Source organism: Lissotriton helveticus, chromosome 3_1, assembly GCF_964261635.1.
Source record: "Lissotriton helveticus chromosome 3_1, aLisHel1.1, whole genome shotgun sequence".
Classification (NCBI taxonomy): domain Eukaryota; kingdom Metazoa; phylum Chordata; class Amphibia; order Caudata; family Salamandridae; genus Lissotriton; species Lissotriton helveticus.
In genome coordinates, this window is record NC_136061.1 from 404,904,564 (window position 1) to 404,932,553 (window position 27,990).

At 45.0% G+C, this 27,990-nt stretch overlaps 1 protein-coding gene across 1 annotated transcript in view; it reads left to right on the plus strand.

The window, feature by feature from the left end:
• LOC144822537 (aldehyde oxidase 1-like) overlaps positions 1-27,990 on the plus strand; it is a 661,088-nt gene that overhangs the window by 219,566 nt on the left and 413,532 nt on the right. Inside the window, exons 15-17 of the mRNA XM_078680183.1 lie at positions 4,636-4,798; positions 7,188-7,280; positions 10,308-10,477. Coding sequence (XP_078536309.1) covers positions 4,636-4,798; positions 7,188-7,280; positions 10,308-10,477 — 426 coding nt within the window. The remainder of the gene's footprint in view (positions 1-4,635; positions 4,799-7,187; positions 7,281-10,307; positions 10,478-27,990) is intronic.

The following is a 27,990-nucleotide window of genomic DNA, read 5'->3' on the forward strand; positions in this document are numbered from 1 at the left end:
CGTATTTTCGGGCAGGCCTACTACCCGTATGTTGTTGCGCCGGTTCCTACTTTCGGAATCCTCAGCCCTCTTTTCTAACATCTCTAACTGACTCAACGCTTCTCCCACCTTAACTTCCATAGCTTTCTGTGCTGGCGTCAGTTCTTGAATTGCCAGATCGTGCTCTTTTACCCTATCAGCGAGCTTTGAGTGGTCTGCGCGCAGGAGCCCTAACCCAGACGCAACCTGCGCAATATCACGCTGTAGGGTGTCCTTTGTTGAGGCTATGGCTTCCAGAATCTTATCCAGCTGTTGTCGCAGCCCCACTTCTGATATTGCCCCCTCGGCTTCTCCACTTGCACCATGGGTGTCATCTTGCCCCACAGCTTCCTCCTTTTTACTTTTAGGTTTCATCTCGAGCAGCTGGACGCACTTCTCCACTGCGCAATATGTCTGCTTGTACTGGGGCACCAAGCGCCCCCCTTACAGTCTAGTACCTTGATAGTGCTCAAACCGAGTAGTCAGATCCACAACGGGCCAGCCACATACAGAGCCCACTCCCTTCCAGGTCCAGCACTCAGTGTGACATGTATCGGCCAGCACCCCACCTCAGCAACACAGTCCTGGCTCTGGTATCCCTAAGCCTTGATTCCCTGTGTCGTGTATTTATCCGGGCACCACGGCACCGCCTGCTCTATTCTCCCAGCCTTCAGTACCCAGTGCGTTAATAAGGTCCTCTCTAGTGGTTTGGTAGCCCCCGGTGGTACACGCACCTCGCCGATCTTATCCCAGCAAGCTCCCCTTTGTGTGAGTCTCTGGGCCTTGTCAGCTGCTCCTAGTATGTTACTTGTGTCCAGATCTGGTCACCCCCTGTTTCTGGAGCATGAGCGTGGGCCGCCCTCTTCACTTCGCCTGTGTTGTAACGTATGCTGGGGTCGTGAGTCTGTAATGCTCCATGTGCTCTCCACTGCGGGCCCGCGATCTTCTCCCCCAGCCTCCTTACAAGCTCCCCTGCTCCCGCTCATGCGGCGCTGCGAACCGGCTCCCCGACCCCACCTCCGCAGTGCCGAATGCAGGTCCCTCGCACCACACTTACCGGGCACAGCAGCTGGCGCAATCGACCTCCGAGGCAGGCGGGTGGGCCCCTAGTGCTCGTCCCTCCGTCCGGCGTCTCCCAAGGCGTCAGGGGCTCCTGGTCGCCTCTTTGTCAGGACCGAGAGTGTTGAGCCAGCAGCATGCGCCCCCCGGTGCGATTCCGCTCCTCAGCTCCACTGCACTCGGTCGGTGGTCACAAAATCCTCAGCCTAGCGGGACCTCCGTCGTACCAGCAGCCGCGTACAGACTCTTCCAGTTGTCACGACCAGCTCCAGCCATATAGTTAATGCAGGCCTCCGGCCGCCATCTTGCGGCCTCGGAGTGTCTCGCTTATCTCGCCCTTTCCTGTACAGCGCGTTGCTCTCCCCGCTAGCAGTGCGCGGGCTGTGTCAAGGGTGTCGGGTTGTTCTTCTCTTTGCCTCCGCGGGATCAAGGTGTGCGCCCCAAGGCACAGAGATCGTTTCTGCTAGCCCGGCTCTCCGTCATTCGCTCCTGGCTGCCGCCATGTTGCTCCCGCTCCTCAAGCCGCCCTGGCAGTAAAAGACGCGCCTGGAGTGCACAGGGAACACCGAAAGTCGCCACGTCGGTCGGGAGCCCTTGCTCAACCGTTCCGACGATATATTCTTTAGTGATGCCGGGAATCAGGAGGTTTTGAAGGATGTTTAGTGGAATCGGGCGCGGAGCTCTCAGCTCACGCCGCCTCTCCCATCAGTGCTCAAGCCACGCCCCCCTTGCATTCGATGTATGTGGGTAAGTGCTAAACTGACATCTCACAATCCTTCAAAAAGTATTCGACCCTCATATGTCCATACAGAATCAAACCCTTTCATGGGACAAACAAAATGGGAAATTGCTAAAAAAAAAACATGGCAGATACGTTCCTCAAACCTCTATCAAAACAGAAAACCAACCCTTACTTGTGTTTGAGCCGAGAAGCTGAAACCATTACCTCAGTCAGATCTGTCACTTGATTTATACCATCTATTGATTTACTATGGGTAAGTGGTGTCAGACTTAGTGCCTTTTACTGCCACTTAGTGCACATAGCTTAGAAAATGGATTTAACACTGGTTGCTGTCATGCTTTGGAAATGTTTATATTTGTCAATGTAGCTTATTTAGGGTTGAAAACAACTCCTAACTGCTGGTGTGCAAGGGATATCTCGCAACTCAGATGCAACTTTTTACTCTCCTTCAGTTGACGAATACTCGATTTTTCCTTCTGATGGTCTTGCTATCACTATCAATGGCAATAATTTTGATATCTCAGTAGTCTAGGTTATCCAACATTAGCTATTTTCTAGCTGTTTTTATTGTTTAAGAACTGTACACCAGCTCCTGAACTCTTATTTAAACAGGCACTAATAATAATTAAACAAATGGATGGCAATGTTATGCTTCTAACTACTGCTTCTGTTTCCTGAAGCTCAGAGGGTATATAGCTATATGTAACCTTTCCCGGAATTTCTTATTGGATATTCATATAATGCGTGTACAAGATCTACACCAGTGAAATCCACTGTCTCAATAGAAAACCTATATCATTGAACACAATGTACGTTTTCACTTAAAATATGCGTTTAGCATCTCTGTGGACTTGGCTTACAAATCTTATTTTCTCATCCAATCCTCTTCATCTCACTCCAGGTGCTGGAATTAGCCACCTCTCTGAAAACGTCCCATCCCCTGACATTATCATTCACATTAAATCAATCTCCCAATGCTCCCAATCCATGAACATTCGCAAGGCATCCACCCTTGTGCTCTTCAAAAATTCAAATTAAAAGCCCATCTTCCTTATAACGCCAAGCACAGAAACAAACTCACAACTATACCAACAAAATGTAGAATGAGCATATCATTTTACCAATATTAAAGTGGCAGCATATCAAAGCACTAAACTAACCAGAAGTGACCCAGGTAACACCTATCATCAGTCTGTGAGTCTCTGCTGCCGTGCAGTAGCCATGTGGGATCAATACAACCATTATCCTAGAACCAAAGGTAACCCATTGCAATGCTGCAGCCCCTACACTGTGTGCGCCAGGATCATAGAAAGAATGTGGAGGCTGGGGCTTTCTTGGTACACATGCACCTGTAATAAGAATGAGGCACCCAGTGTCTTGTATAGATTTTTATTGCTTGAATTGGCTAGATCTACTGATTCCTGGAGACTGCCCAAGCATAGATGCCAGGAGGCTCCATTCCATCTGTGACACCATCAGCGTGTCCTGCCTTTTTAATCAACTGCGGGTTGCGTTCAGGGATATGCAGTTTTATTTCAACATTGAAAATCCTAACATGCAAAGTTTTCTTTGAACATTGAAAATCACAACATGCAAAGTTCTGTGGGCTAACAAGACAGAACCAGCAGAGGATGTCCCATATAACACTGGGCCACTGGTTAGCTAAGTAATGTACTTTGATGAGAGAGCAAGAGGTCCACATAATTTATGGGATACAGTACTCTATTAGTTAAATTATGAAGAATAATGCAAGTCATCAGTAAAGGCACCCAGCCAGCGATGCCTCTATGTGATCATGTAACTCCTCGGCGACCTATTTCCTTATATTGTTCAGAAAGGTGTATTTTACCCCACATTTAAAAACTAGCGCACATGTGTACTTTAACATATATTGTGTTTTAACTATATTTTAGGCACTGTGATCACGAATGTTCAATTAAATAATGCTACTGTATTAATCGAGTAAGAACGAAAATCCAAGTCTGTTCTTAAATTTGGTTACAGATTTCTCCCACAGGGGGCTAAGGCACTAAGCCATCTGACTGCCACTGCCAGAATCTGATAGGAAAGTTCTTTAGAGCAGTAGTTCTTAATCTGTGGCCGGGGGACTCCACGGGGTCTGCAAAGTCTACTCATGGGGTCTGCAACAATTTAGACACAATGTTAACAGATTAATAAAGTTATATATTTAAAGAAGCAACATGTAAAACTGAACATTTAAAAACATTCTGTAAATGTGAAGAAAATCAAAATTGGGGGGGGGCTAAAAATGAGGTTGGTGTGCTCAGATTTGTTCGTGGGAGCAGTCAGTATAAGTGCATCAAACAGAATATAATGTGGATGATGAGGGGCCAAAGTTGAATTTAAAAAGCTCCAACCTCCCCTTTAAAATTAGAATTTCGATGTTTTTATATTTGTGAAATATGATATTTTATCATTCTTGTATTTCTTTTATCAATGCTTGTAACTGTATTATTGTGTATTGTTTTGCTGTTCAAATCATCGAAAATTACCTAGGCTGTGATTTCAATAGTGATTCAGGGAGGTTTCCGGATTCCAGTCATGATTATTTGGGGTCCACAGAATTAAAAAGTTAAGAACCATTGTTTTAGATTGTTATGTTAGGAGGGGGAACTGAAAAAGAGCAACACCAGGAAGACTTAAGTTGGATCTGGATTAAAAAAAATTAGATGTACACAGTGGGCACGTATATGAGCACAGCATTAGAGATGCACATTTAGTTGCTTTTTTAACCCATATTGCGCCTCTCCCACACAGAAATGAACCTTTCTTACACTGTGACTTTTTAACACCAGGCAATGGAATGAGGAGACGCTGAACCAGGCCTACAAGAACATCCTGGAAGAAGTCACCCTTCCCGGCTCCGCGTCTGGAGGAATGGTGGATTACAGGAGGTCTCTCACCCTCAGCTTCCTCTTCAAGTTCTACCTGCAGATATTGCTAGAGTTAAAGAAAACGGTACATCCTTTGATTTTGTCCAAGCTTCTCCAGCATTTTAATTCCACTGCAGCAGACTATAACTTCAGCAACAGTGTTTAGTTGACACTTCACCTCAACCGGAAGTCTGCAAAAAGAAATGTGCATTCTGTTCAGAGTGACTCCAAAAGAACTGAGATCTTTTCTTTGTCCTCATTTGAAAGTCGTCATGCATATTCTCCATACCATTCATAGGATGGGGATTTGTGCCATCCAGTGGTCAACATCAGTATACATCTTGTTGTGACAAGTCTACACTATTACGAGGCATAGGCACCTGACTTTGAGTTAGGTGCACAAGGTGTTCCAACACTAATGTACAAGAGTACCCAAACTCGACAGCAGTGACCCCGCTGACTCTATTGTTAGGAAAATAATTCCGATGGCCCAGTCGAGTAGGACTGTCAGAGTAAGGACTTCAGACCACCGTTTCTATTTAGAGTGGACAGTCTGTAGTTAAATAATGATCCCCACACCCTGGTTGAAAACTCCAAGGGTTAATTCATGTTTTTTTGTTTTTCACAAATAAACTGGTTTTGCGTGCTTAATTTGTGCCGGTGCTTTCCGGTGCTCAGCACCGGCACTTAATTGCCAGCACTGGGCCTTATGACAGTCTTCCACAAGGTAGTGGTGTCTTCCAATTTAGGTATGAGCACATCAACTTCTGTTTATTATTTCAATTTTCATTCCCAATTATTAGTATTTACATCTAAAGCTATTCTTATGACTTTGGGGGCCTGTAAAAGTATGAATTGTCACACTGTGTGATGATTAGTAGTGTGTGGGTGCTGTCATCAGCAGTGCTGCCAGGGGCAACGGATGGTGCAAGCTCTAGTGTCGTCCTGTCGAGGGCCCCGGCACTACGTTTATCACTAATTAAGCACTGGTTTGGTGTAAAGTTGCCTAAAACACAGTGGCTGTGCACCAAATTTTCAGTGCCTTTACAGGAGCTTCAGTGACAGCAGCTCCTGTGAACACACAGAGATGAATGCTGAGCCAGCACCGATCTCGAAATATGGTGAGCCTCGCTCCATCAGGGTGGGGGATGGAATGCCCTTTGTAACCCCGATGAACCGAGGTAAACACGCCATATCATAAATCAGGCCCACCGTGCTAGAAAAGGTTGTGTCCAAAACACTTTAATGCTTTAAAACCCACGGCATGTAGTATTACAGAAAAGTCTGAAGATCCTTGAGAACAAGACCTTTATGACCACAGTTTGTTTCCTTAGTCCCTAGGACATTTGAAGCTGCATTGTGGACAAGTTAAATCACCCTATTATATAATAATAATAATCCACATTTGTATAGCGCACAATCACCCGTTAGGGTCTCTAAGGCGCTGGGGGCCGTCGGGAAGATTAAGCAAGCTATTGCCCAGAGTCGCATGGTGCAGGGCTAACCTGCCGCCGGAGCCGGGGATCGAACCCTGATCCCCAGATTCCAGCGTCAGTCGCCCTGGCCGCGGCGCCACACCTCTCCCATTATACAGATCACTATCACGATTCTATCTATTTGTAAGTTTAAAAGTGGAAATGCATCTAAAACCTTCTGTTACATCGTTTTCTAAGCAAAATGTGGGATTAGAGGTAGAAGTAATTCACCGGCCTACAAATAGAACTTCTGCGTATTGCTCTCATCATATGTCTGTCTGTCTTTCTATATTCGGTAGATTTCTGACTTTCTGAAGGATCACACAGAATCCTAGGACTACATGTAGAAATATACGAAAGTAGTAGATTTCCAGGAGTTCTCCTACTAAGAAAAATGTAGTTGCGTGGAAATACCACCAGGTGGAAAATCCACAATACTGAATCATACAAACAGGAGCATAGCCGCATTTAACTGTTCCCTGTTCAGAAACAGCAACCCTTTCCTTTACAGTCAAAGTATATACTGGAGTGTTCCCTTCCCTTCCACACCCTGAAAAGGCACTTACTCAAGGAGTAGTTTTATGTGTGTTCTATTAGTGGTAAGCTACCAGCAACATATTTGTAAAAATTCACAAACTTAGGCACTGGTGGGTGATAACTGTACTAATCCTCCCATCACATTTTCCCCTTTCCTGCACCTAGCCCATTATACTTGCAGATCTTCCAAGGCACTAAGTCCACTTTGAGCTTTAAAAACCCATCACTTCTTATTGGAAGAGTCATGATGTGAAATTTTGAATGCCTGATTTGTTTTGGGCGTGCCTACTTCTCAATGAAAAATAATTGTGAAACAGGTCCTAAGAAAGAAGACAATATTACAGGGCAAACCGTGTGAGTAAGTGAAAATAAACGATGGGAAGAAGGGAGATGTTGCTATCATGTTAGATCATTAACTCTTTCTTATTTTTTGTTCTCGTTTTTTGTTTGCATTTATTCCAGAATGTACCTTCCTCCCAGGATATTCCCCTGACGTTCCTCAGTGCCACGGAACCCTTCCAGGAAGGCATGCCCCAGAGCATGGAAATTTATCAGGTCAGTGATTGGCTGTATAACAATAAGGCACATTCCAGATTGAAGTGTAACCTAAAGGCAGGTACTGAGCAAGCAAGTCTAATTCCTAGTAACCATTCTCGAGCCACTGGAATGCCGCTATAGCAACTTTGTAAACCCTCTTGCTGTCTTTGTAAGGCCGTCTATTAATCATTAGAAGAGAACCACTGTGATCCTGTAGACTGTCTTGTTATCTTAGTCCTTCTTTAAGACCATTCACTACTCACTGGAATACAGCAGCAGTGACTCTCTAGCCCTACTTGCTATTGCCCCTTAAGGCCTGAATGGCCTATTAACATATATCCACAGGGACTCAGCTGACTTTATCATCTCGCTCCATAGGATCATCTTTGACACATTAGAAGACAAGTACTGTGACTATAGTCTTTCTTATAGTCCCATGCCTTATGACCATTATTGGCATGCCAAAAGACAGCCACTGTGACTCCAGAGACTTTCCTGTCATCTCATGCCTTTAACTTGTTCCTTAGTCATTGGAAGGAATAAACTGTGACTATGGATATTTCTTTCATCTCCAAAAGGCCATCCTTGATTGTTTAGTCGACAGCAGCTGTGACTGTAGGCCATTTTTTCACCTTAATCCTTAGGACTATTCACTGTTCACTGGAAAACAGACACAAGGACTCAGTTTCATACTTTAGTATTGTCCCTAATGCGTTGAAAGGCAGCCGCAGTGACGCAGTGGTCATTATTGTCATCTTGTTCCTTGTGGCAGTCCGTTTCTCCGTGAGGGGAGAGATGACATGACTGCCATTAGGAGATGGCCACAGACATACTTAACATACTTTCTTACAGTCTCAATTATGAAGGACATTGATGACTTTTGAATGCAGCCTCAGTGACTCATTGGAAGCCAGTTAGAGTGACAATGTAAAATGTGTTGTAGTCTAACTCCTTAAGGCTGACCATGAGCTATCTTAAGACAGCCACGGAGATTCAGAAGATTTTTTGATTCCCATTCCTTTTAACCTTCCATTTCTGTGGAACACAGCCTCAGTAACTAGACACTTTACTCTAAGAACTAGTGATCAAATAAGAAAAACTTTAACTCATTGAAAGTTGAGAAAGCATTTTACTTGCTTAATGAGGACTGAAAAAGGAAATTAAAGATGCATGGACAACATCTACCACAATGCCAAAGGACCCTACTGACGGCACACACCTGTGCTTCTTTGTCTGAGTGCAACTGCAATCCATGTTTACAAGATCTTTTTTGCCTCACTATGATGAAATTTGTTTCACAATTAGTCAATGCATCTAAGGCATTCATAGGTGTAATGATCGGCGCAATCGATTATTCTGGGTCAGGGAATCCAGTGCCAAACTGAAGAGACATCTGCCAAGCTGTGATGTGGGCTACTGTGTACACATTCAAGAAGCATTACTGCCTTGACAACCAGGTCCAGTGGGAAGGGTGTTTAGCCCGCTTGGTCCTGCAAGACGTTTTGGTCTCACTCCACTACAAAGACCATGTGAGGAATCAGCGGATTCAAGTATCCATCAGAAGAACAAGTTATTTACCTTCAGTGATGTTCTTTCTGGTAGACACTCTATCTAATCGGAGATTCCTCGCTGCCCTCCCACCTCCTCATTCTGTGGAGTGGCCTTTTCTTACCATCTAAAAAGGTCACAAGTTAGAAGTCAGCACACTGGTACTGACAAATGTTTTACATTCCATATCTGAAGGCTTGAAAAGAGTTAAGCAAGAAACTGGCAACAGCACGCAAGCATGGTGCTTATATCCAGCTCCTCTCCATCACTTCCAAGGCAGTACAAAGCCAGCACGGAGGCACATGGTGCCATCCAGCAGTGCATGGGAATATTGCTCTGAAAAGCTTACACATAGAGGGGCCGATTAGGATGGCGGACGGACTTGCGTCCGTCCGCCATCCCAGAGGTGGAGGGACCGTCCGCATGGGCTGCGGCGGTCCCTCCGTGCAAATTAGGATGTGACCGCCACCCTGGCGGTCACATCCTGGATATTTAACATTGCGGCGGGTGCTGCTTCAAGCAGCACCCGCTGCAATGTTAAAAGTGCATGTTTAACATTTACATGCACAAAGCGGCAGGCACCGCGCGGTGCCTGCCGCTTTGTGCATGCAAATACTGAGGGGTACCATAGGTACCCCCCATGTGCACCCCCCACCCGCCTACACCCTGGGGGCCCGCAACGGGCCCCCAAAATCAAAAGTACACATGCTTTTCCACGGCGGAAAAACCGCCGCGGAAACCATGTTTACAAATGCATCCTAATTTGGCTGGCGGTGTCTGATAGACACTGCCAGCCAAATGAGAGCTTTTCCGCCGCAGTTGTAATCCGACCGCGGCGGAAAAGCAGCGGACGGAAACCAAGACCCACCAGCCATCGTAATGCGGCGGTGGGTCTTTGGTGACTCCGCAGAGGATTTTCCGCCTCCTCCGGGCCGGAGGTGGCTTCCGCCGGCCCGGAGGAGGCGGAAAATCCTCCATCCTAATCGGCCCCATAGTCTGGTGCAAGGGGTATAAAGTATCCACCAGAAAGAGTATTGCCAAAGGCAAGTGACTTGTTCTTCTTATCCTGGTGGGAGAAGCACCAAAAAGGAAGATATGAGAGCCTACTCAGGAACTAAGCTAGGATACACTATACTAGGCAACAAACACTTTGAAAACTGAAAGAAAGATTGGAGGGATTCGTTTTAAATAACGTTATTATGAAGAGCACACGGTCTACATCCCCTCAATATTTTGTGTCCACTGGAAAAAGTTGTGCCTTTTGTTAAATTATAATAAAAAATGAAATTACAAAACATCTTCTCTGTTCTCCAAAAGTGCTAACATTTCTGAGTACCAGATCAACTAATTGATAAACATGTCATAGAAACGCACCATCGTATGTATTTAATACTTTTTTGCCTTGAAATGTGAGCCTCTTGTTTGCAATCTTTTAGTGGGTGCTTGTCAGATATTGCACCACGCTGCATGATATGGAAACATTTCTTTTGTCTCTAGGAGGTACCTTCAAATCAGCCAGCAGAAGATACTGTTGGACGTCCCATCCCACACTTGTCTGCTATCAAACAAGCCACTGGGGAGGCAGTGTATGTTGATGATATTCCTGTAGTGGACAGAGAGCTCTTCATGACCTATGTGACCAGCACCAGAGCTTATGCTAAGATCCTGTAAGTATAACAAAGGTTTGTAAAGTATGGGCACCATTTACAGTGCCAGATGTTATAGGACCTTGAGGAGCACTGCCTTGGATGTCTTTGCAAGGCCGTAAGATTCAACAACATTAAAGCGGTACAAAAGGGGGTGGTGATGAACGGAGCATCTGAACCAATCAAACACTCACACCCAGTCAAACGATCTGTGTTTAATCCATCACCGTTCTTTAGCCCACTCTGCCACCCCAGTTCAGATATGGCCATATGCAAATCAGTCAGACCCTGTGCCTGACCCTTTGCCTCATGGGAATAGTCCAGCCCGAACTGCCAAGCCATGCCTTCCCTGGACCGGAAACAAGCATCCTAGGACCGGTTTCTGGCATCAATAACATTAAAGGTATAACTGAAACCAGTGTTTCAAAAGTGCTTACTAAATTCAGTCCTCTTTTGCACTTATTTTGAAGTCATCTTTCCAGTTTGTCATTTAAATGCTTTTCCATTTCTAAAATGGATTTGAGTGGTTGGAAGGAAGCATTGACACAGGTCTTTTTGTATTTTCAGCACTTCACCTGGCCTAGCAGTGCTCCACCACAGCTACTTAGTTCTTTTACAAATGAGGATTCTGCAGGCCCCATTTTCATTACAAGTGGCTGTGGCTACTTGCTCGGTGTCCTTGACTAAGTATCCTTTGACTGGCGCAGGCTGGATGTCCATTGAGCATTCTCAGTTGGATGCACAGCCGTTGCTGAATGTCCCTCAAGCAGTTCTGCACCACTTGAACATTAGGCTGTGCAAAAATGCCTGAAGGTAGCCAACATCTGTTTACCAAGTAAATATGAGTACAGAGCTGCACAACAGAGTCATTTTAAGTACAATTTTAGAAATCTTTACCTTTAGAGCTTGTAACAGGGGAATAGCTATCAGTGATGCGGCAGATGCAGTGCTTTTAATGGAGTAATTTCTAATGGGGGCATATGGGTAATCTCCCATTAGAGTCTAGTGGCAAAGGGGGCACTGCCTCCAATTATTGCTCTTTTATTATTACCCAATCAGGAACCAAGGGGGCATTTTATTTCTTGTGTTAGGGCCTATATATACCGGAAAACAAGGGGCGAGCCAATATAACCTTCTACAGCATGGACTATCAAGACAAAAAAAGAAAGGATCTAGCGGGACACATCTATCACAAACTTTCAATCCACAATTACACCTCAGTTGTTATTGTATATATTAAAAAAAAACAATCATACTATTCTTGAGTACTTGTAAATAATACCCTCCACTGGACACCTCATGAGATAAAAATTCTGAAAGACAAATTTATTTTACCTCATTTTCTATGACAAACAATCCCAACAACATTTAAAAACATTTTTGTTCTTCATCCTTGCCTATAGAATGTAGTTGTATCAAATGACAGTCGATATATAACCAACTGGCAGTCGCCAGTAGGTAGTTATCGTTAATGCCTGGTTTCCATAGGAAATGCATCTTTTTTTTACTTGCCTATATTTCTGCGTCATTTGATGAATCTTGACAACATTTTCCAAAATAGGTGCCCCGGTGATCCATTGGCGCAAGGAAAGTTTTGGGGTGATCTGAGAAAAAGGGTGTGGTCAAAAACATGTGTTTCCCATGTTAATTCCCATAGGACCTTTAGACTCAGCTACAGCCTGAACTACTGAACGGAATTACACCAAATTTGGTAGTAAGGTAGATGTTGGTCCAGGGAAGTGCCTTTTTGTGATTTGGTGGGAATCCGTTCAGTAGTTTTGAAATATTAAGGACAATCCAAACTTGTATTTATAGGGACGCACAGGATCAATCAATCAATCAGGATTCTTATGAAATGCGACTACTCATCCTTAAGGGTCTCCAAGGCACTGTGGGGGGGGGGGGTGGATCTGCGGTTCAGTAGAAGAGTCAGGTTGTGAGGTCCTTCTGAATTGCGGCAGCGATGGTGCTTGCCTGAGGTGAATCAGCAGGACGTTTCAGGTCTTGGTAGTGAGGTAGGAGAAGGATCTTCCTCCAGCCTTACTCCGGAGGATCCGTGCGATGGTGGCCAGGGCCTGTTGGGCGGAGCGGAGATGTCTGGCGGGAGTGTAGAAGGAGAAGCGGTGGTTGAGGTATTCAAGTTCTGCGTTGTGCAGGACTTTGTGGGCATGCGTGAGGAGCTTGAAGGTAATTCTTTTGTTGATAGGTAGCCTGTGACGTTCTCTCAGGTGGTCAGTGATGTGGCTGCCACGTGGGATGTTTAGGATGAGTCTTGCGGAGGCATTCTGGATGTTCTGCAGTTTCTTCTGGAGCTTCTGGGTGGTGCTGGCATAGAGTGCATTGCCGTAGTCGAGGCTGTTGCTGATGAGCGCATGAGTGACTGTTTTCCTGGGCTTAGTGGCGATCCACTTGAAGATCTTACAAAGCAGACGGAGCATGCGCAAGCAGGGGGATGAAACTGGTGCCCTGGATGAGGACTTTGGTCTTGTCTGAGTTGAGCTTGAGGCAGCTGCCCTTCATCCAGGTAGTGACTGCCTTCATCCGTTGTGGAAGTTGCTCTTGGCGGCTGTGGGTTCGTCTGTGAGGGAGAGGATCAGCTTGGTGTCATTGGCACTCACCCCCAGTCACAGATCTGGATTGAATCCATCATCGTTCTTTAGCTCACTTTGCCACCTCAGTTCAGACCCAGCTGTATGCAAATCAGTCTTGACCCTGTGCCTCATGGGAACAGGCCAGCCCAAACTGCCAAACCAGGTCTTCCCTGAACCGGAAACAAGCATCCTGGGACCGGTTTCTGGGTAACACCCTTCATCATCCAGGCTAGCTTGAATCCAGTGGGACAGTGATCAAGGGACCCACATCTGAGATACCTTGCCAACTTAGGGCGAACACAGCAAACACAAGGAGATGATGGACGGAGCGCTGAAAGTTTTCAGACACTCTGCCCCATTCACAGATCTGATTTGATTTGATTTTAAAACGTATAAAGCGCAACGAATGCCCGGAGGCGTCTTGGCGCTAACACTAGAAGATCGAAGTCAAGAGCAGAGGCTGGTGCATTAAATGTCTGTTTGAAAGAGCCAGGTTTTTAAAGATTTCCTGAACATAATGAGGTTCAGACTGTCTTTGATCGTAATGGGTAGGCGGTTCCAGAGTTTGGTCACTTTTACCAGAAAGCACCTGCCACCCCAGCGAACCTGATTGAATCTGGGTGCTTGCAGCAACGTCTGATGAACCGATCTAAGATTCCTCAAAGGAACTATCCCCTAGATTCATCAAAGTCCCCTTTTGCGAGTCTCTAATAGCGATTATTAAGGAATCGCTATTACAGACTCGCAAAAGGAGATTCATGTACAAATCTCAGTTCTTTTTGCGAGTCCTACAGCTTTCTTATTTGCGATTAGCTAATTGCTAATCGCAAATAAGGAATAACTCCCCATTCATCCCTATGGGCCTAAAGGCCCATTGGAATGAATGGGAAGACATATCAATGTGCGAATCGCTATTAACGATTCGCATTTTGATTTTGCAATTTCAAGGGTGCAGGGGTGTCCAAAGGACACCCTGTTGCACCCCTGAAATGATATTGAACGCTGGTAGTACACACACACATGCCCCAAGGACATGTGTGTGTGTAACAAAGAACTTAGAAAAATGAACTTAAGTGCATTTTTCTAAGTTTCCGCTATTTACCACGAGGTTTGACTTCGCGGTAAATAGCGGCCCAAAATTGCGAAATCGCAATTTTTAAATATTTCTTGAATTGCATTTAAGGAATCTCAAATAGAGATTCCTTAAATGCTATTCCTCGCAAAAATGTGAATTCTTTAACAGCAATTTTTGCATTTGGGATGATGAATCCCAAATGCAAAAATTGCGCTCGCAAAGGGCCAGATTCTCAGAATCTGGCCCTTTGCGAGCCGATTTTACGTTGATGAATCTAGCTGATAGTACTTTATTCTGGAGGTCAGATAGGCCAGGCCTCTGCCATGAAGTGCATTCAATGTGATGCAAAGCGCCTTAAAAGCTATTCTTTTCCGGTCAGGTAGCTAATGGAGTACCACCAATCGCTGGGCCACTGATTCATGCCTGGGAATATTCAAGATTAATCTGGCAGCTGCATTCTGCAGGCGTTGGAGCTTGCTCAGATGTTGATTTTGGATCCCAAGATACAGAGCATTGCCATAGTCCAACCTTGATATTGCGAGGGCAATTACCACTGTTTTCAAGGTCTCAGGGGGAATAAAAGCTTGGATCTTTCTAATCAGCTTAAGTATGGCCCAGAACCTTGCTGTGAGGACATTGATCTGACTGTCGAAAATTAACCGATCATCAAAAATCACCCCAAGATTTCTGACTTTAGAGACCGGTTGGGGGCACTCACCCAACTCAGTAGGCCACCATTTAGGCGACCAGCTCAGAGGATTGTTTCCCAAAAGTAAAACCTCTGTTTTGCTGCCATTTAATTTCAAACAGTTAGATTGCATCCAGCTATTTACCTATGCCATACAGGTGTTGAAGCGATCTGCCACCTCGCTTTCATTGTTGGTAATAGACACCACAATTTGTGTGTCATCAGCATAGCTGATTACTGAAAACCCATACTGTCTAATCAGGGCAGCTAAAGGGGCAACATAAACATTGAAGAGCGTAGGGCTCAAAGAGGAGCCCTGAGGCACTCCACAATACAGATTAAAAATATGTGAGCTCGTACCTCCTACTTCTACCATAAAAGATCGTTCAGCAAGATAGGATAGAAGGAGCGTTAGTGACAGGCTGTGAACACCCAGTTCAGATAGTCTCGAAATTAAGATAATATGTTTGACAGTGTTGAAGGCCGCCGATAAGTCTAACAATTTCAAGGCAGCTTTCCCGCCTCCATCGAGAGATTGCCTAAGCTCTTCGCTTGCTGTAAATAGGGCAGATTCGGTCCCATGTCCTTCCCTAAATCCATTCTGGGAATGGTCCAACAAATTATTTAAGGAGATAAAGGTGGAAAGTTGGGTATTAAGAAGTTTCCCCAGGACCTTTGAGCAGAACGGAATTCGGGATATAGGTCGATAGTTATTGACATCGTCGGGGTTCAAATGGTTTTTTTTAGCAGGGGAAGCACCGATGCTCCTTTCCATGCCATTGGAAACTTTCCAAGATGTATAATTCTCCTAAACAAGTCGGCTAGATGGGTACTAAGCTAATCGGGGCAGAGCTGATACATTTTGGGGGGACAAGGGTCAGAAGGGGCCCCTGATTTGATTTCTTTAATGGTTTGGATAATTTGGTCCCTACTGGGTGGAGTGAAGGAAAAATTCAAAGGGTTCATTGAGAGAACAGTATTTACATTAGGCTCAGTAGGAATGTTGCAAAATGTGTCATAAACTACTTGCACTATGTTAACAAAGGCCTGGCCTAAAATATTGCAGAAATCTGCATTATTACCCGAGATCCCTTTCTCTGGAATTTTGGCTAGTTTTTTAACTGTCTTAAAGAGCTCTTTACTGGAGTTGTTAGATGCTAAGATCTTATCCGAGTAGTATCTGCTTTTGTCCTCCTTAATTAACTTTTAGTAGGAGGCCAAAGACTGTGCATATTTCTTTTTTAGCTCTATGTTATAATTCGATCTCCATTGTTTTTCTGTCCTACGACATAACTGTTTCTGGAGCTTTAATGTCTCTGAAAACCAAGGTTCAGATGTTTTTTTCCTTCTTATCGAGGAAGTAAAGAGAGGCGTGGCTGTATTAGCTACCTGAGAGATCCAGTCACTAAGATTTTTGACCGCTGGGTCAATGTCTAACTCCGAATTAGGTGCATTCTTTTGAAGGGAAGTGTAGAAAAGATCCCGATCAATTTTATCCCAATTTTAATAAGAAAAGGTTGAGGGCAACTCAGATCCTGTATTTGATTGGGCAGAGGCTTTAATTGTAAATGTGATAGTTCTATGATCAGACCATACCACAGGAAGAATTTTGTCAATGCTGATCGTAGGATTGGACGTAAAAATACCATCCAGAGTGTGACCCGCATCGTGGGTACACTCTTTAACCAGCTGTTCCATGCTCAACCCTGCCAATACCTCAAGAAGGTCACCATTGCAAATACCTAAAGTGCTCTCAAGATGGTAATTAAAGTCCCCTAAGATGGTATAGTTTGCGTGGTTAATACTGGATTCCAAAAATGGAGTAAGGATATCAAGCAGCGGGCGCTGAGCTGAGGGGGACGATAAATTAAAAGACCATTCAATGAGTCATTGTGATTAAATAGGACCTGAAACTCAAGCAATTCGCAGTCCGACGATGTACCCAATGAAGAAGCTTTTACTGTAATATCATTTTTAGCGATAATTGCCAGTCCGCCCCCTCGTTTATATGTCCTGTCTGCTCTAGTAATGTGGAAATTTGGGGGAAGAGCTAATATTATGTCCAGATCAGAAGATTAATTGGCCCAGGTTTCTGTGACAAATGCTAAGTCTAGTTTAAGACTATCGATCAACTCATCCATCTCCAAGTTATGTTTGATTAAGGAGCGATTGTTAAGTAACATAGCCCTACAATAGGCTCTTGCTGTATGTGTGAAGTCCAAGACGATAGTTGAGAAAAAGAAAATCAGAGATCGCAATATGAGCACTTACTAGGCTCCATCATAAGGTAGATCCTGGGGCAGCATTGGAGTTTGGAATCAGATTTCAACCCCCATAGGTCTTCCCGGGAGTAAGATATAAGCCTTGGAGCTGGAGTAGCAGGGGTTCTGGCCCTCAGCCCGGGCCAGGCGTGGACAGGCACAGACGGGCTTGCCTTTGGCGAACCTTCGGCGTGCCGCCAGCGCGTACGCATAGGCTTGCACTAAATAGCATGAAGTGCCAGGGAGCTAGAGCGCTAACTGCGCTTCAGACTCCAGGGGGGCCCTCCGAGCAAACGGCACAAGCTGCGTCGGACCGGGGCCAAGGATCAACCGGAAAGGAGGTAGTATAAACAGTGAAATAGTGCGTGGGTTTCTAAATTGATTCGTTTTACCTCACAATAGAACTTAGTGCATTTTAAAAATTTAATGGACAAGGTTTCATACCAATTTTAAAATAGACAAACAAAACTTAATGCAGTTTTAAAAAACGACATTCACCGAGCACACCGCAACTAACATCAAGCCAGTAGTGTCATCTGGGTTGAAACCATCATCATTCTTTAGGTCACTTTGCCACCTCAGTTCATATCCAGCTATATGCAAATCAGTCTTGACCCTGTGCCTCATGGGAACAGTCCGGCCCGAATTGATAATTCTGGTCTTCCCTGAACTGGAAACAAGTATCCTGGGACCGGTTTCGGGGAAACACCCTTACTTGCTTGAATCCAGTGACAACGTGAGCAAGGGACCCACGTCTGGGCATACCCTGCCAACTTAGGGTGAGCAAAACAAACACAATGAGATAACGGACGGAGCGCTGAAACTTTTCAGACACTCACCCCAGTCACAGATCTGGGTGGAATCCATCATCATTCTTTAGCTCACTTTGCTCACTCAGTTCAGACCAAGCTATATGCAAATCAGTCTTGAGCCTGTGCCTCATGGGAACAGTCTTGTCTGAACTGCCAAGCCAGGTCTTCCCTGAACCGGAAACAAGCATCATGGGACCGGTTACTGGGTAACACCCTTCATCAGCCAGGCTAGCTTGAATCCAGTGGCAAAGTGAGCAAGGGACCCACGTCTGGGCATACCCTGCCAACTTAGGGCAAACAAAGCAAACACAAGGAGATGATGGACGGAGCACTGAAACCAGAGAGCCACAGAATTAAATTTGATTTGTGCAGTGGAGAATAGTGACTTGTGTATTTGTAGTGCCATCGAGGTCACAGCCTGTGACAGAAAGCACCGTGAATGTCATTATTTTATACTTGCGTTACACACATTATAAGATATTCTGCTACAAACTGTGCAAATAGTATTAGGATAAAATGGAGCTTGTAAAATTTAGAGTTTAGTAATACCAGACCATAAATAATCAATTTGTTTTGTTGTGTTGCATAACTGTCCCTTCCACACCTCCTCAGGGATAGTAAGTGCTCTGTAAATTAAGATTAAAAGCATGTACTCCACAGCCTATTTGTTAACTCTTTGTTCTACCACTCAAAAGAAAAACAAATCTTTGCCCTCGCAATGCTTGGATTGATTTGAGCAATTGAAGCCAGAACCGCTCCCAAGCGCCCTTTACATTTGCAGATTAACTCTTAGTACACCTTTGTATTTCATTCAGGCAAGTAGGCACCCTGGCACGCAGGATTTTTTTACCTGTCTGCCCCGCCTCTTTTTTTCACATCACAGGAAACTCAACTAACCTCAGCGGAAGCATTCTAACTATGGAATGAAGCATCCCGGATGTTTGTCTTTTTCCAAAAGGAAAGCACATGTTTTGGAAGTGGGGACTAGAATTGTGCAACCTCCTTCCCAAGACTCCAGGGCCCCCCTGGGGGTCTCGTCCCACAGATTGAAGACCTCTGCTGTAACCTTTGTTTTTTTCAGTGAAAACAAATAAATAAAAAAAAAAATATATATATATATATATATATATATATATATATATATATATATATATATATATATATATATATATATATATATATATATATATATATCCAATCACAAATTGCCCTAAGCATTCGCCAAAGCACTCGACAATGCTCTGGACCATCCGGCCTTCCTTCAATTGCATGCCTTCCTGCTTCACAGCGTTAAAATGCCTGACGCGTTTCAGGGTCGAGGACCCCTCTTCAGAGGCTGCTAAAAATAAACCACAGAGTCGCTTCACTTCATTTCCGGCTGTATTTAATTAACAAGCCCCCCAGTAGGCGTTCGTTCATTGCATCATTACACTGGAGTTGCTGGGACTTGTAGTCCGTGAGGCGAAAGTCATTATTGCCTTTAGTAGGTCTGCGTGTGAATTTTAAAGTCATGCTTTTCATTTAATTACCTTGGTAGGTCGTGTCACATTTCAGCATGCTGCGTTATATGCAGAGCATTGTGCCCACGAGTCAAAAGGGAAAATGACTCGAGCCTCATCCTGCTGGATGTCGCTTTTCTTCCAACAGGCGATGGTGCAGTGGCCACGGACGGGCCTCCGTGCAAAATTTCCAATCACAAATTGCCCTAAGCATTCGCCAAAGCACTCGACAATGCTCTGGACCATCCGGCCTTCCTTCAATTGCATGCCTTCCTGCTTCACAGCGTTAAAATGCCTGACGCGTTTCAGGGTCGAGGACCCCTCTTCAGAGGCTGCTAAAAATAAACCACAGAGTCGCTTCACTTCATTTCCGGCTGTATTTAATTAACAAGCCCCCCAGTAGGCGTTCGTTCATTGCATCATTACACTGGAGTTAAATGAAAAGCATGACTTTAAAATTCACACGCAGACCTACTAAAGGCAATAATGACTTTCGCCTCACGGACTACAAGTCAATGTGATCAAGGGCTCTTGAAGCCCGAAACGCGTCGTTGCAGGCTGGAGAAGAAGCGCAAATAAAAATCTGCATCTTGCCTGACTCGCTGTGGTGGTCTGAGTTCCTTCCTCGCCGCACGCCGGAAGTGGTGGGAATTGTTTGGTGCATATATATATATATATATATATATATATATATATATACGGAACTCCGTAGCTTGTTTTCAGCAGCTTGATCTCTGCCTTTCGGAAGCTGGTATGGACACGGACCACGACAATCTGAAGCAAATTATTTGATTTGTGCTTTCTCTGTCACCATAATGTTTCGGCTCCAAGGAGCCTTGATCAAATGACAACGTGAGTAAATTCACCACCCACTTTTAAAGTGTCTGTGCACTGGGTAACATTGGTCAAATGACATAGAAATAAAAGACAGATTACATACGTTTTAACAGTTAATAACAGTGCTAAAACATTAGTGGCTGTATCCAATTTAACTTGCGGAAAATAATACATTTTTCGACAGTCACTTCACAGTGCAAAATAGCCAATCAATTGTGCAAAGATGCAAATATATGCCAATAATGTGCAATGCATTGCTATTGCTGCCGGGGTTAAATGAAACATAAGTCCATTTTGTATGCTCAAGTATCCTAAATAATGCTAATGTATCTTGCAGTGCTGAATGTAAATATACAAATCATTACAGCACAAGCATTCCAGGTTAGATTCCTGATTCGCGTAGACAAGTGGCAACATTACGCTATAATAGCTGAGCTAAACCCTCTGTCCCCAATCACTAGCGGGAGCATAAACCCCGCAGAGCAGCAAATATATGCAAAATAGAAATGTCAACATATTTAATAACCACATCTTCTGAATTCATTGAGCACGAAAGTCATCATGGGATAAATCCCCATGGTAAATAATGTTTCTGTCTTTCTAGTCCCATTGAAATACTGTTTAACATGAACAACGATCCTAATCAATATGTGCAAAAAACTATTAAAGTGCAAATATAAAGTGCAAAGTATGGATTAAAAATGTGTAATATCATACTCATAGGTAGACTGAGCCCAGTCATATCGGTCCAACATATTAAGACTATTGTTAAATCACAATTGTCCTGAGTTGATAACAATCATTGCTAATCCTAAAGTCAATAAAGTTCTACATCCTGGCAAATAAGATAATAGTATAAATAGAGATATATGATTGTACTCGAGACTTAGCATATATTAAAAAGAGGAATAATTGGAGGAGCCAGGCGATCGCCCAAGATGGCCGCATAGGTTCGCAGCTCCGCCGGACCCACACCCCATCCTACCATCCTGATGTCGATCCTGGCACGCTGACTCTGCCAATGCTCAGCGGAGGGTGAGCGGTGCCCACGGAGGCGACTCCGGCCCCGCTGCAAGGTCGGGGACCAGAGCTGAGCGCTGTCCCGGTTCGGGCCCGGTGGAGCCGGGGACTCGACTGAGGAGAGTGGCCGGCCGCCAATCGAACAACACCCGGAGCCAGGATGTTAGTGAGATCCTGTTTGCGCCGGTGTGCGGGGCTGGCGGCGTAAGATCGGGATGCCGCGGGGGCCCCCTCCTGTTTACAACATTGGCTGCGCTCCTCGGGGGCGCCCCGCTAGCGAAAGACTGAGGAGATAGGACTCTGATTTTTCTCGGGTCCTACGGCGGAGGTGACCCCTCCTGTGGGGCTCTGTATCTGTGCCTGCGGCGAGTGTCGGGGGCCTGAACTGCCCGCTGAGGCGCTGGATTTGGCTGCCGGGACTGGTGGGGGCTTGTCTACACTGTAAGTTGGGGGCACTGACCTAGGACTGGTTGCCCCGCTGGGTGCCCTTGTGAGAGCTAAGTGGAGAAACACAGGCTGCTGCGAGTGGCGGCGGGACCCCTCGGAATGGGGCTGTTGACTTGCATACACACTCCCGGAGCCATACGAAGGTGGAGGGGCACCTTCAGTGGAGACTTGGCATTTCGGATTTGTTGGCACTGTTGAGAGACACTGAAAGGGGTCCAGACTGGCAGTTCTGACCTGGGAATTGACCTGTGCTGGCCTCCATTGTAAGGGTTTATTGCCCTTGCAGCGGACGTTTTGACCCCCTTTGGTTGAGGCGGGTGCCTAGCGGGCAACTACTTGGATCCTATCCGATCAGAATCCGCCCTGTCCCGACTTGGCTGAATACCGGTGAATTTTTGTACCGACTGGATGTTGGTCCTGGGGTTGATTATCGGCGAGCCCATGTATCTGACTGGTAGTGCGAGCGACCGAGTCACCCAGCATCGCTCAGTTTCACCCAGTGTGATATCGACACGTCCGTCGTAGCAGTGAGCCTCAGGGGGCCCGAGTGGAGTTTAGAGAATGGCGACCAAGCCCTAGAGCGAGAAGCAGCAGTCGAGGTCTACCAAGGGTTCTCGTTACGTCCAGGCCAACAAACCTGACCGATACACATTGCCCAGAGGATCACCGCCCGAGCCGAGAAGAACGCAGGACGGTGGTGGGGAATCTGCCTGTCCTCCGTCTGAGCCCACACTGCTAGTTGTGATGGCGGCCATCGAAGGTGTCAAAACATCACTTGGGCAGAAGATGGAGTCGCTCGACCACAAGATTGATACTGTGACTATCGAGGTAAACCTAATCTGAGCCGATCTCACCAAAACCAGTGAGAAGGTAAAGTCATTGGACATCAAAACCACAAGCCTGACGGATGAAGTATCGCTGCTACAACAGGAGGTACAAAATCTCAGAGCCTCTAGTGACCTCACGAGCCGGAAGTTGGACGACTACGAAGGAAGGGCTCGGAGAAATAACGTACGCATCATTGGTGTCCCAGAGAAAGCCGAGGGCCCGGCCCCGGACCTATTCGTTGAAGACATAATGCTCAACTATCTTAAGCCCAAGGGGCTGGGAAATTTCTTCACGATTGAGCGGGTGCACAGAGTCCCGGGAGGACGACCGAAACCTGGAGCCCCACCTTGTCCGATGATCGCAAGGGTGCTTAATTTTACGGATAGAGTTGCTATCCTGCAGGCCTCCAGATCGGGGGCCCCCTGTAGTACGAGAACACCACTCTTACATTTTTTCCAGATTTCACTCAGTTGGTCCAGAGGCAGCGCCAGAGTTTCCTTGGAGTTAAGAAGAGACTCAGAGAAAGGTGTCTGAAATACGCCATCATGTTTCTGGCCCGGCTGAGGATCGAGATTGAGGGGAAGGTCTGGTTCTTCGACAATCCAGACATTGCTTCGGACTGGCTGGAGAGACTTCCCCTCCCCGGAGGCCCGAGGGACAGTATGGCGATGGAGGGGAGGGCTCGCAAGAGCAGGAATGATGCGCACCACATTAGTCCGAGACATTGGGAACTATCAGGTGGTGAGACACACGCAGGTGTTGTCCGCTTTAAATCTTGGGAGAGTTAGCTACTTTAAGCACAAGACGTGATATCCTGGGGGTGGGAGTACGGGGTCCTGACATCCTCCTCAGTTCTACTTTTAAATAGTTGGTTAGTTAGAGTATGGGGCAACAGGCACACTGCAAGTTGGGGTTTGGCGGATGCCGTGAGCAGGGGTGCAGGGTGGGGGAGGGGAGTTGGGAATGTTGTTAAATAGTTGTTTTTGCCTTTTTTTTCTTCTTTTGTATCAGGAGGCAGAGCTATGATTTCTCTGCACGTTTCCCCCTTCTTTTTTCCTTCAACATCAGGTGACAATGTCGCAGCCGGACGTGTTTTGTGTTGGTCGAATGTCGAATATTAGTCAGGGATCGGGGATAAAGGTGCTGAGCTGGAATGTGAATGGCTTGGGTGACAGGATTAAGAGAGGGATGGTAAATCAACTTGATAGAAGGCACTCCCCAGATGTCGTATTATTGCAGGAGACACATCTTGTCCGCAACCGCGGCATGGCCCTCCATAACGGGGGGTATAAATTGGTGGCACATGCTGGGTTTACAACTGGGTCCAGAGGGGTCGGCATTTTGACGAAAAACTCCTTTCCCTTGGCGATCCGGGCCACATGGTCGGATCAGAGGGGCAGGTATATCGGTGTCTCAGGGCAATTTTGGGGACCTTCAGTCCGACACTTTCCGTGACCTGAGTGCCATCTTCCTTACTCTGCCCCTGGGCCTTTTGGTGTTGGGGGGTGACTTTAATGTGGTGATTGATGGGGAGATCGACAGATACCCGGCGCGGGTACTTAGACCCTCACAGAGGTGGCTCTCGGACTTCTTTGAGACGTTGGGGCTGGTAGATAGTTGGCGAGTGCATAACCCGACACAGACACACTTCACCCACATATCCGCTGCACATGGTAGTGATAGAGATCGCGGGTCACCCGACCATTATTTTCACCACTTTGGTCTCGGGCCCATATACTTCAATTCACTATATACATTGATCAGATGACCCTACAATCTACTACCAATAATCATGAGTTCCTTTCTACTATTTCTAGTGTACCCGACTTACCATCCACCGATACGGGTACCTATGACCACGATGGGTCAGGGAGCTAGCTGTAAAAGGAAAGGCAGAAGAAATACAAACCCAACATATAAATTTGATTTTCTATAAAATGACCACGGACAACTGGAAGTTTGAAAAGATTTATCTAGATTTCATTTTCATAAAGTATTAGACTTACAGTTAGGAGACAATCAATAATCAGGATAACGAAAAGCATATAACTATAAAAGAACAGTGTAAGGGCAATCATTTAAGCTTTCTCTAGGTAATAGTAAACAGGGAACACGCTAAGTGGAGTAAAAACGGTGATGCAAGAATAAACTTTTATAAATAGACAAACTTATGCATAATTAGAATTAAGCTATTGGATATACTTCACAAACCTAAATAAGAACTCTGGAAATCTTAAAACAGCTATGGAATGAGCAAAAGTGAAACACGCTATAAATCAAAGTTCAGCTTTGAGAGAGACTGCAATGGAGAAAATGATTTCTAAAAGGTAGGGTAACATAGGAACACGCTATGCAATCAAATGCAATTGACTTTTGTGATATGAAATAGTTGCGGAAAAGCATGGAAAATTTTCATATGCAAAGGTATGTCTTTATTGAAGCAAAGACAGAAAAATAGAAAGGTGTAGTTTAAAAGGGTTTCGGTACGATATTTACCTAGACTGGTGTGAAAACCAACCCTGGCCACGGGTCAGATAAGGACAGGAAAACCCTCAAGGACGGATAACCCTCAATGGGACAGCAGGTGCAGAATGGACACCCCAGGACAGGACAGGAAAACCAGATTAGGATCAAGACAGGACCACCAGGATACGACCAGCACCCGCAGTTTGGAAGCAACGCCTGCGCTCCACCCTCTCTGCAGCTATCGGTCAGGACCCCGATTGGGTCAGCAAATTTTCCAGCAAAGTGCTCCGCCAGCACTTAAGGTTTAGTAAAACCTTCAGAGTCTATGGTCAAATTCGGACAGAGTGCTCCGCAGCACCACTGTATCAGGTCACCTATTGAGTGCGTTGGGTCAGTGACAGGTCTGCTATTCGGACAAGTCGGACAAATTCCCTAGGTGAACCTAGGCTAGATATACTGTTTCGGGACAGTGTACCACCCTCCAAATGTTGCAAAGTGTCAGAATCCCCAATTTCGATTGGTCCTAAGGTAGGATTTGGTTAACACACCAATCAGAACCGACTTCTACAAGTCCTAATTTACATTGTAAGGTACCGCCTAGCAAGATTGGGGTTCCCATGAGAGAGTATGCGGAATACAATAGGAATAATTTCATTGTAACAGTTTAAGAACATTCAAACTCCATCTTGCTGGGTCAGAGGTGGCGTTCACATGAGCATCTTGACTGTGGCTGCCATCTGGCTGAGTTCCACTGCCCAAGGTTGTTTCTTGCCTCGCATCTCGAGCATGCGTGGAAGGGACCTTCAAGATGGCTCACGACCCATTCGGACCCCCATTTCCCGCGATACATGAAAAGTAAGCGAAAACAAATTAGCACATAGGAATAAATGAATGTATTACATGTCATGATTTTGTACTTCAGGTTTATCAGTATAAAAATATACTATGCTGTTAATAATAAGTGCAACACATATTGACACGATAAGCAACAGCACGAGCTTCACCACGTTATAACAAGCACGGCCATTTTATGGCTATTACGCATGCGCACCCTTTCCCTCCAAACGGTGACTGCGTCACGACATGTGATTATACCTAACGCATGCGCAGAGACAGAAATGCAAGCAGCGGCCATTTTAGAGTACGAGAGTTATTCGTATTAGTAAAACACATAGGCAAGCTTCTCTAAGATACATGTATATCAAAAATAAAAGAGATTAGTAAAACGTACAAATTTTATGGGGTTACGACACATTCGAGGTTCATGAATCGAGCAAGTCGCGATGCGAAACCTTGCTCTATCAATCCCCTCGTTGATGATATTTACTATCATCACTAATAATGGAAACAGAGGCCAACTTTCACACCTTGTACATCTCAATCTCCTCCAACAGGCGATTCAGTTTCTCTTTCTCATTTTTGATAGGGTGAGAATTTTTCACCTTTTTGTAAATCTGATTATTCAATTCTTCCAATTCAAGCTCATCCGCACCTCGTTTCACACCTCTCGCATTCACTTGGTACTTTTTCGTGTGTTTTCGACATTTGCAACAGACGAATATGAGAAATAGGATGAGCCCTATCACTCCAATTGGCATCAGTACCTTAAACAATAAGCTTTTACCTAAGCTAGCAAACCAATGACCTACATTGGATAGACCATCAACCAGTCTCTTCCAGGCACTGTCAACCTCGAGTGGTTTAAGTTCCTTTTCCAAATTAGTAATGTTTTTCACATATCTTTTGAGCTGCACACTTTTGTCCGGAATGTAAGTGCAACAATGTTGCGCCTTCAACATCCGGCAGACTCCGCCCTCTTTTGCTTATAAGGTGTCAAGAGCAAGTCTGTTCTGCAAAACCATTGATCTGATCGCAACCATTTCGGTATTGACCAACAGAAATCCATGAGCTGTGTCAGTAGACAGCACATCCACTATAGTGGACAATTTGCAAATTCTGTGAGTGTTCAGTACCACTCCCACTCCAGGTATCAGTGCACTAAAAATGCTACCCATTATTTCACCTACGCTTTCTCTTTTACTACGCACTAAGCCATTAGTGTTTTCATTGCTTCCAGCAATTTCATTCACATGGTATATTTTCGGGAAGACAATGCCAAAATAGCAGCTTCCATACCAGTGATCCGGCAATTTGAAATAAGCCTTGTCTCCACATATATAATAAATTCCAGGAAACACAGGCTCTGACCCATTTTTGAATCCCCAACCTCCAATTACCTTGTAATTGTGCTCACATTGACTGGAACCAATGAAAATGTTATTATAATAACTAGTTCTTTCGCGGTGAAGACAGAGTTTCCCTTTCCTTTCAAAATCCAGCAACAAGGCAGGACCCGCCCCACTACTTGAGGTGCTTTCCATGTTCTCAGCCCATTTAGGAGTTTTCTGTCTCTTGTCATTAGCCTTTCTTTGGAAACTCTCCCTTCTTTTCTCTGCCATGTTTAAAAATATTTTCTCTTGTTCATGTAATGAACAGGTCAAGTTATCTCTGTGTGCTTCATTTAAGTCTATAGTACCTATAGTCAGAAAATACTCTCTCATATAACGTGTAACGTCACTTTTAGTATGTACAGGATTCAAATTTCCACGTATAGGAAGTTCAGAAAATATTACGTCTGCGTTAGAGTAGTAGTACTGTAACGGTCCTCTTTTGTAAAATAAGCTTGCTAATATGCTACAGGAAATGCCATAGGTCAAAGGTAAGTGATGATAAGTCACGCCTTCAGCTACAGAAGTAGGTAGCTTCATGCAGACATAGCAGTCTTCTATTTCCATAGTTTCTACGTAATGCACTAACAAATTTGCGAAAACATTTTAAATTAGTCTGGTTCTTAACTCCGTGGTAATGTAGTCCTTCCTCATCTGATGCTTCTAAGTCTCGTTTTGTCTGTCTGAGTGCTTTCTCACGTCTTTCTACACTTTGTGTTGTCAATTCTTCAGTGTCAGTAGTCTGAGTAGGGTCAATGTTAGTATTTTTGCTAACCATAAAA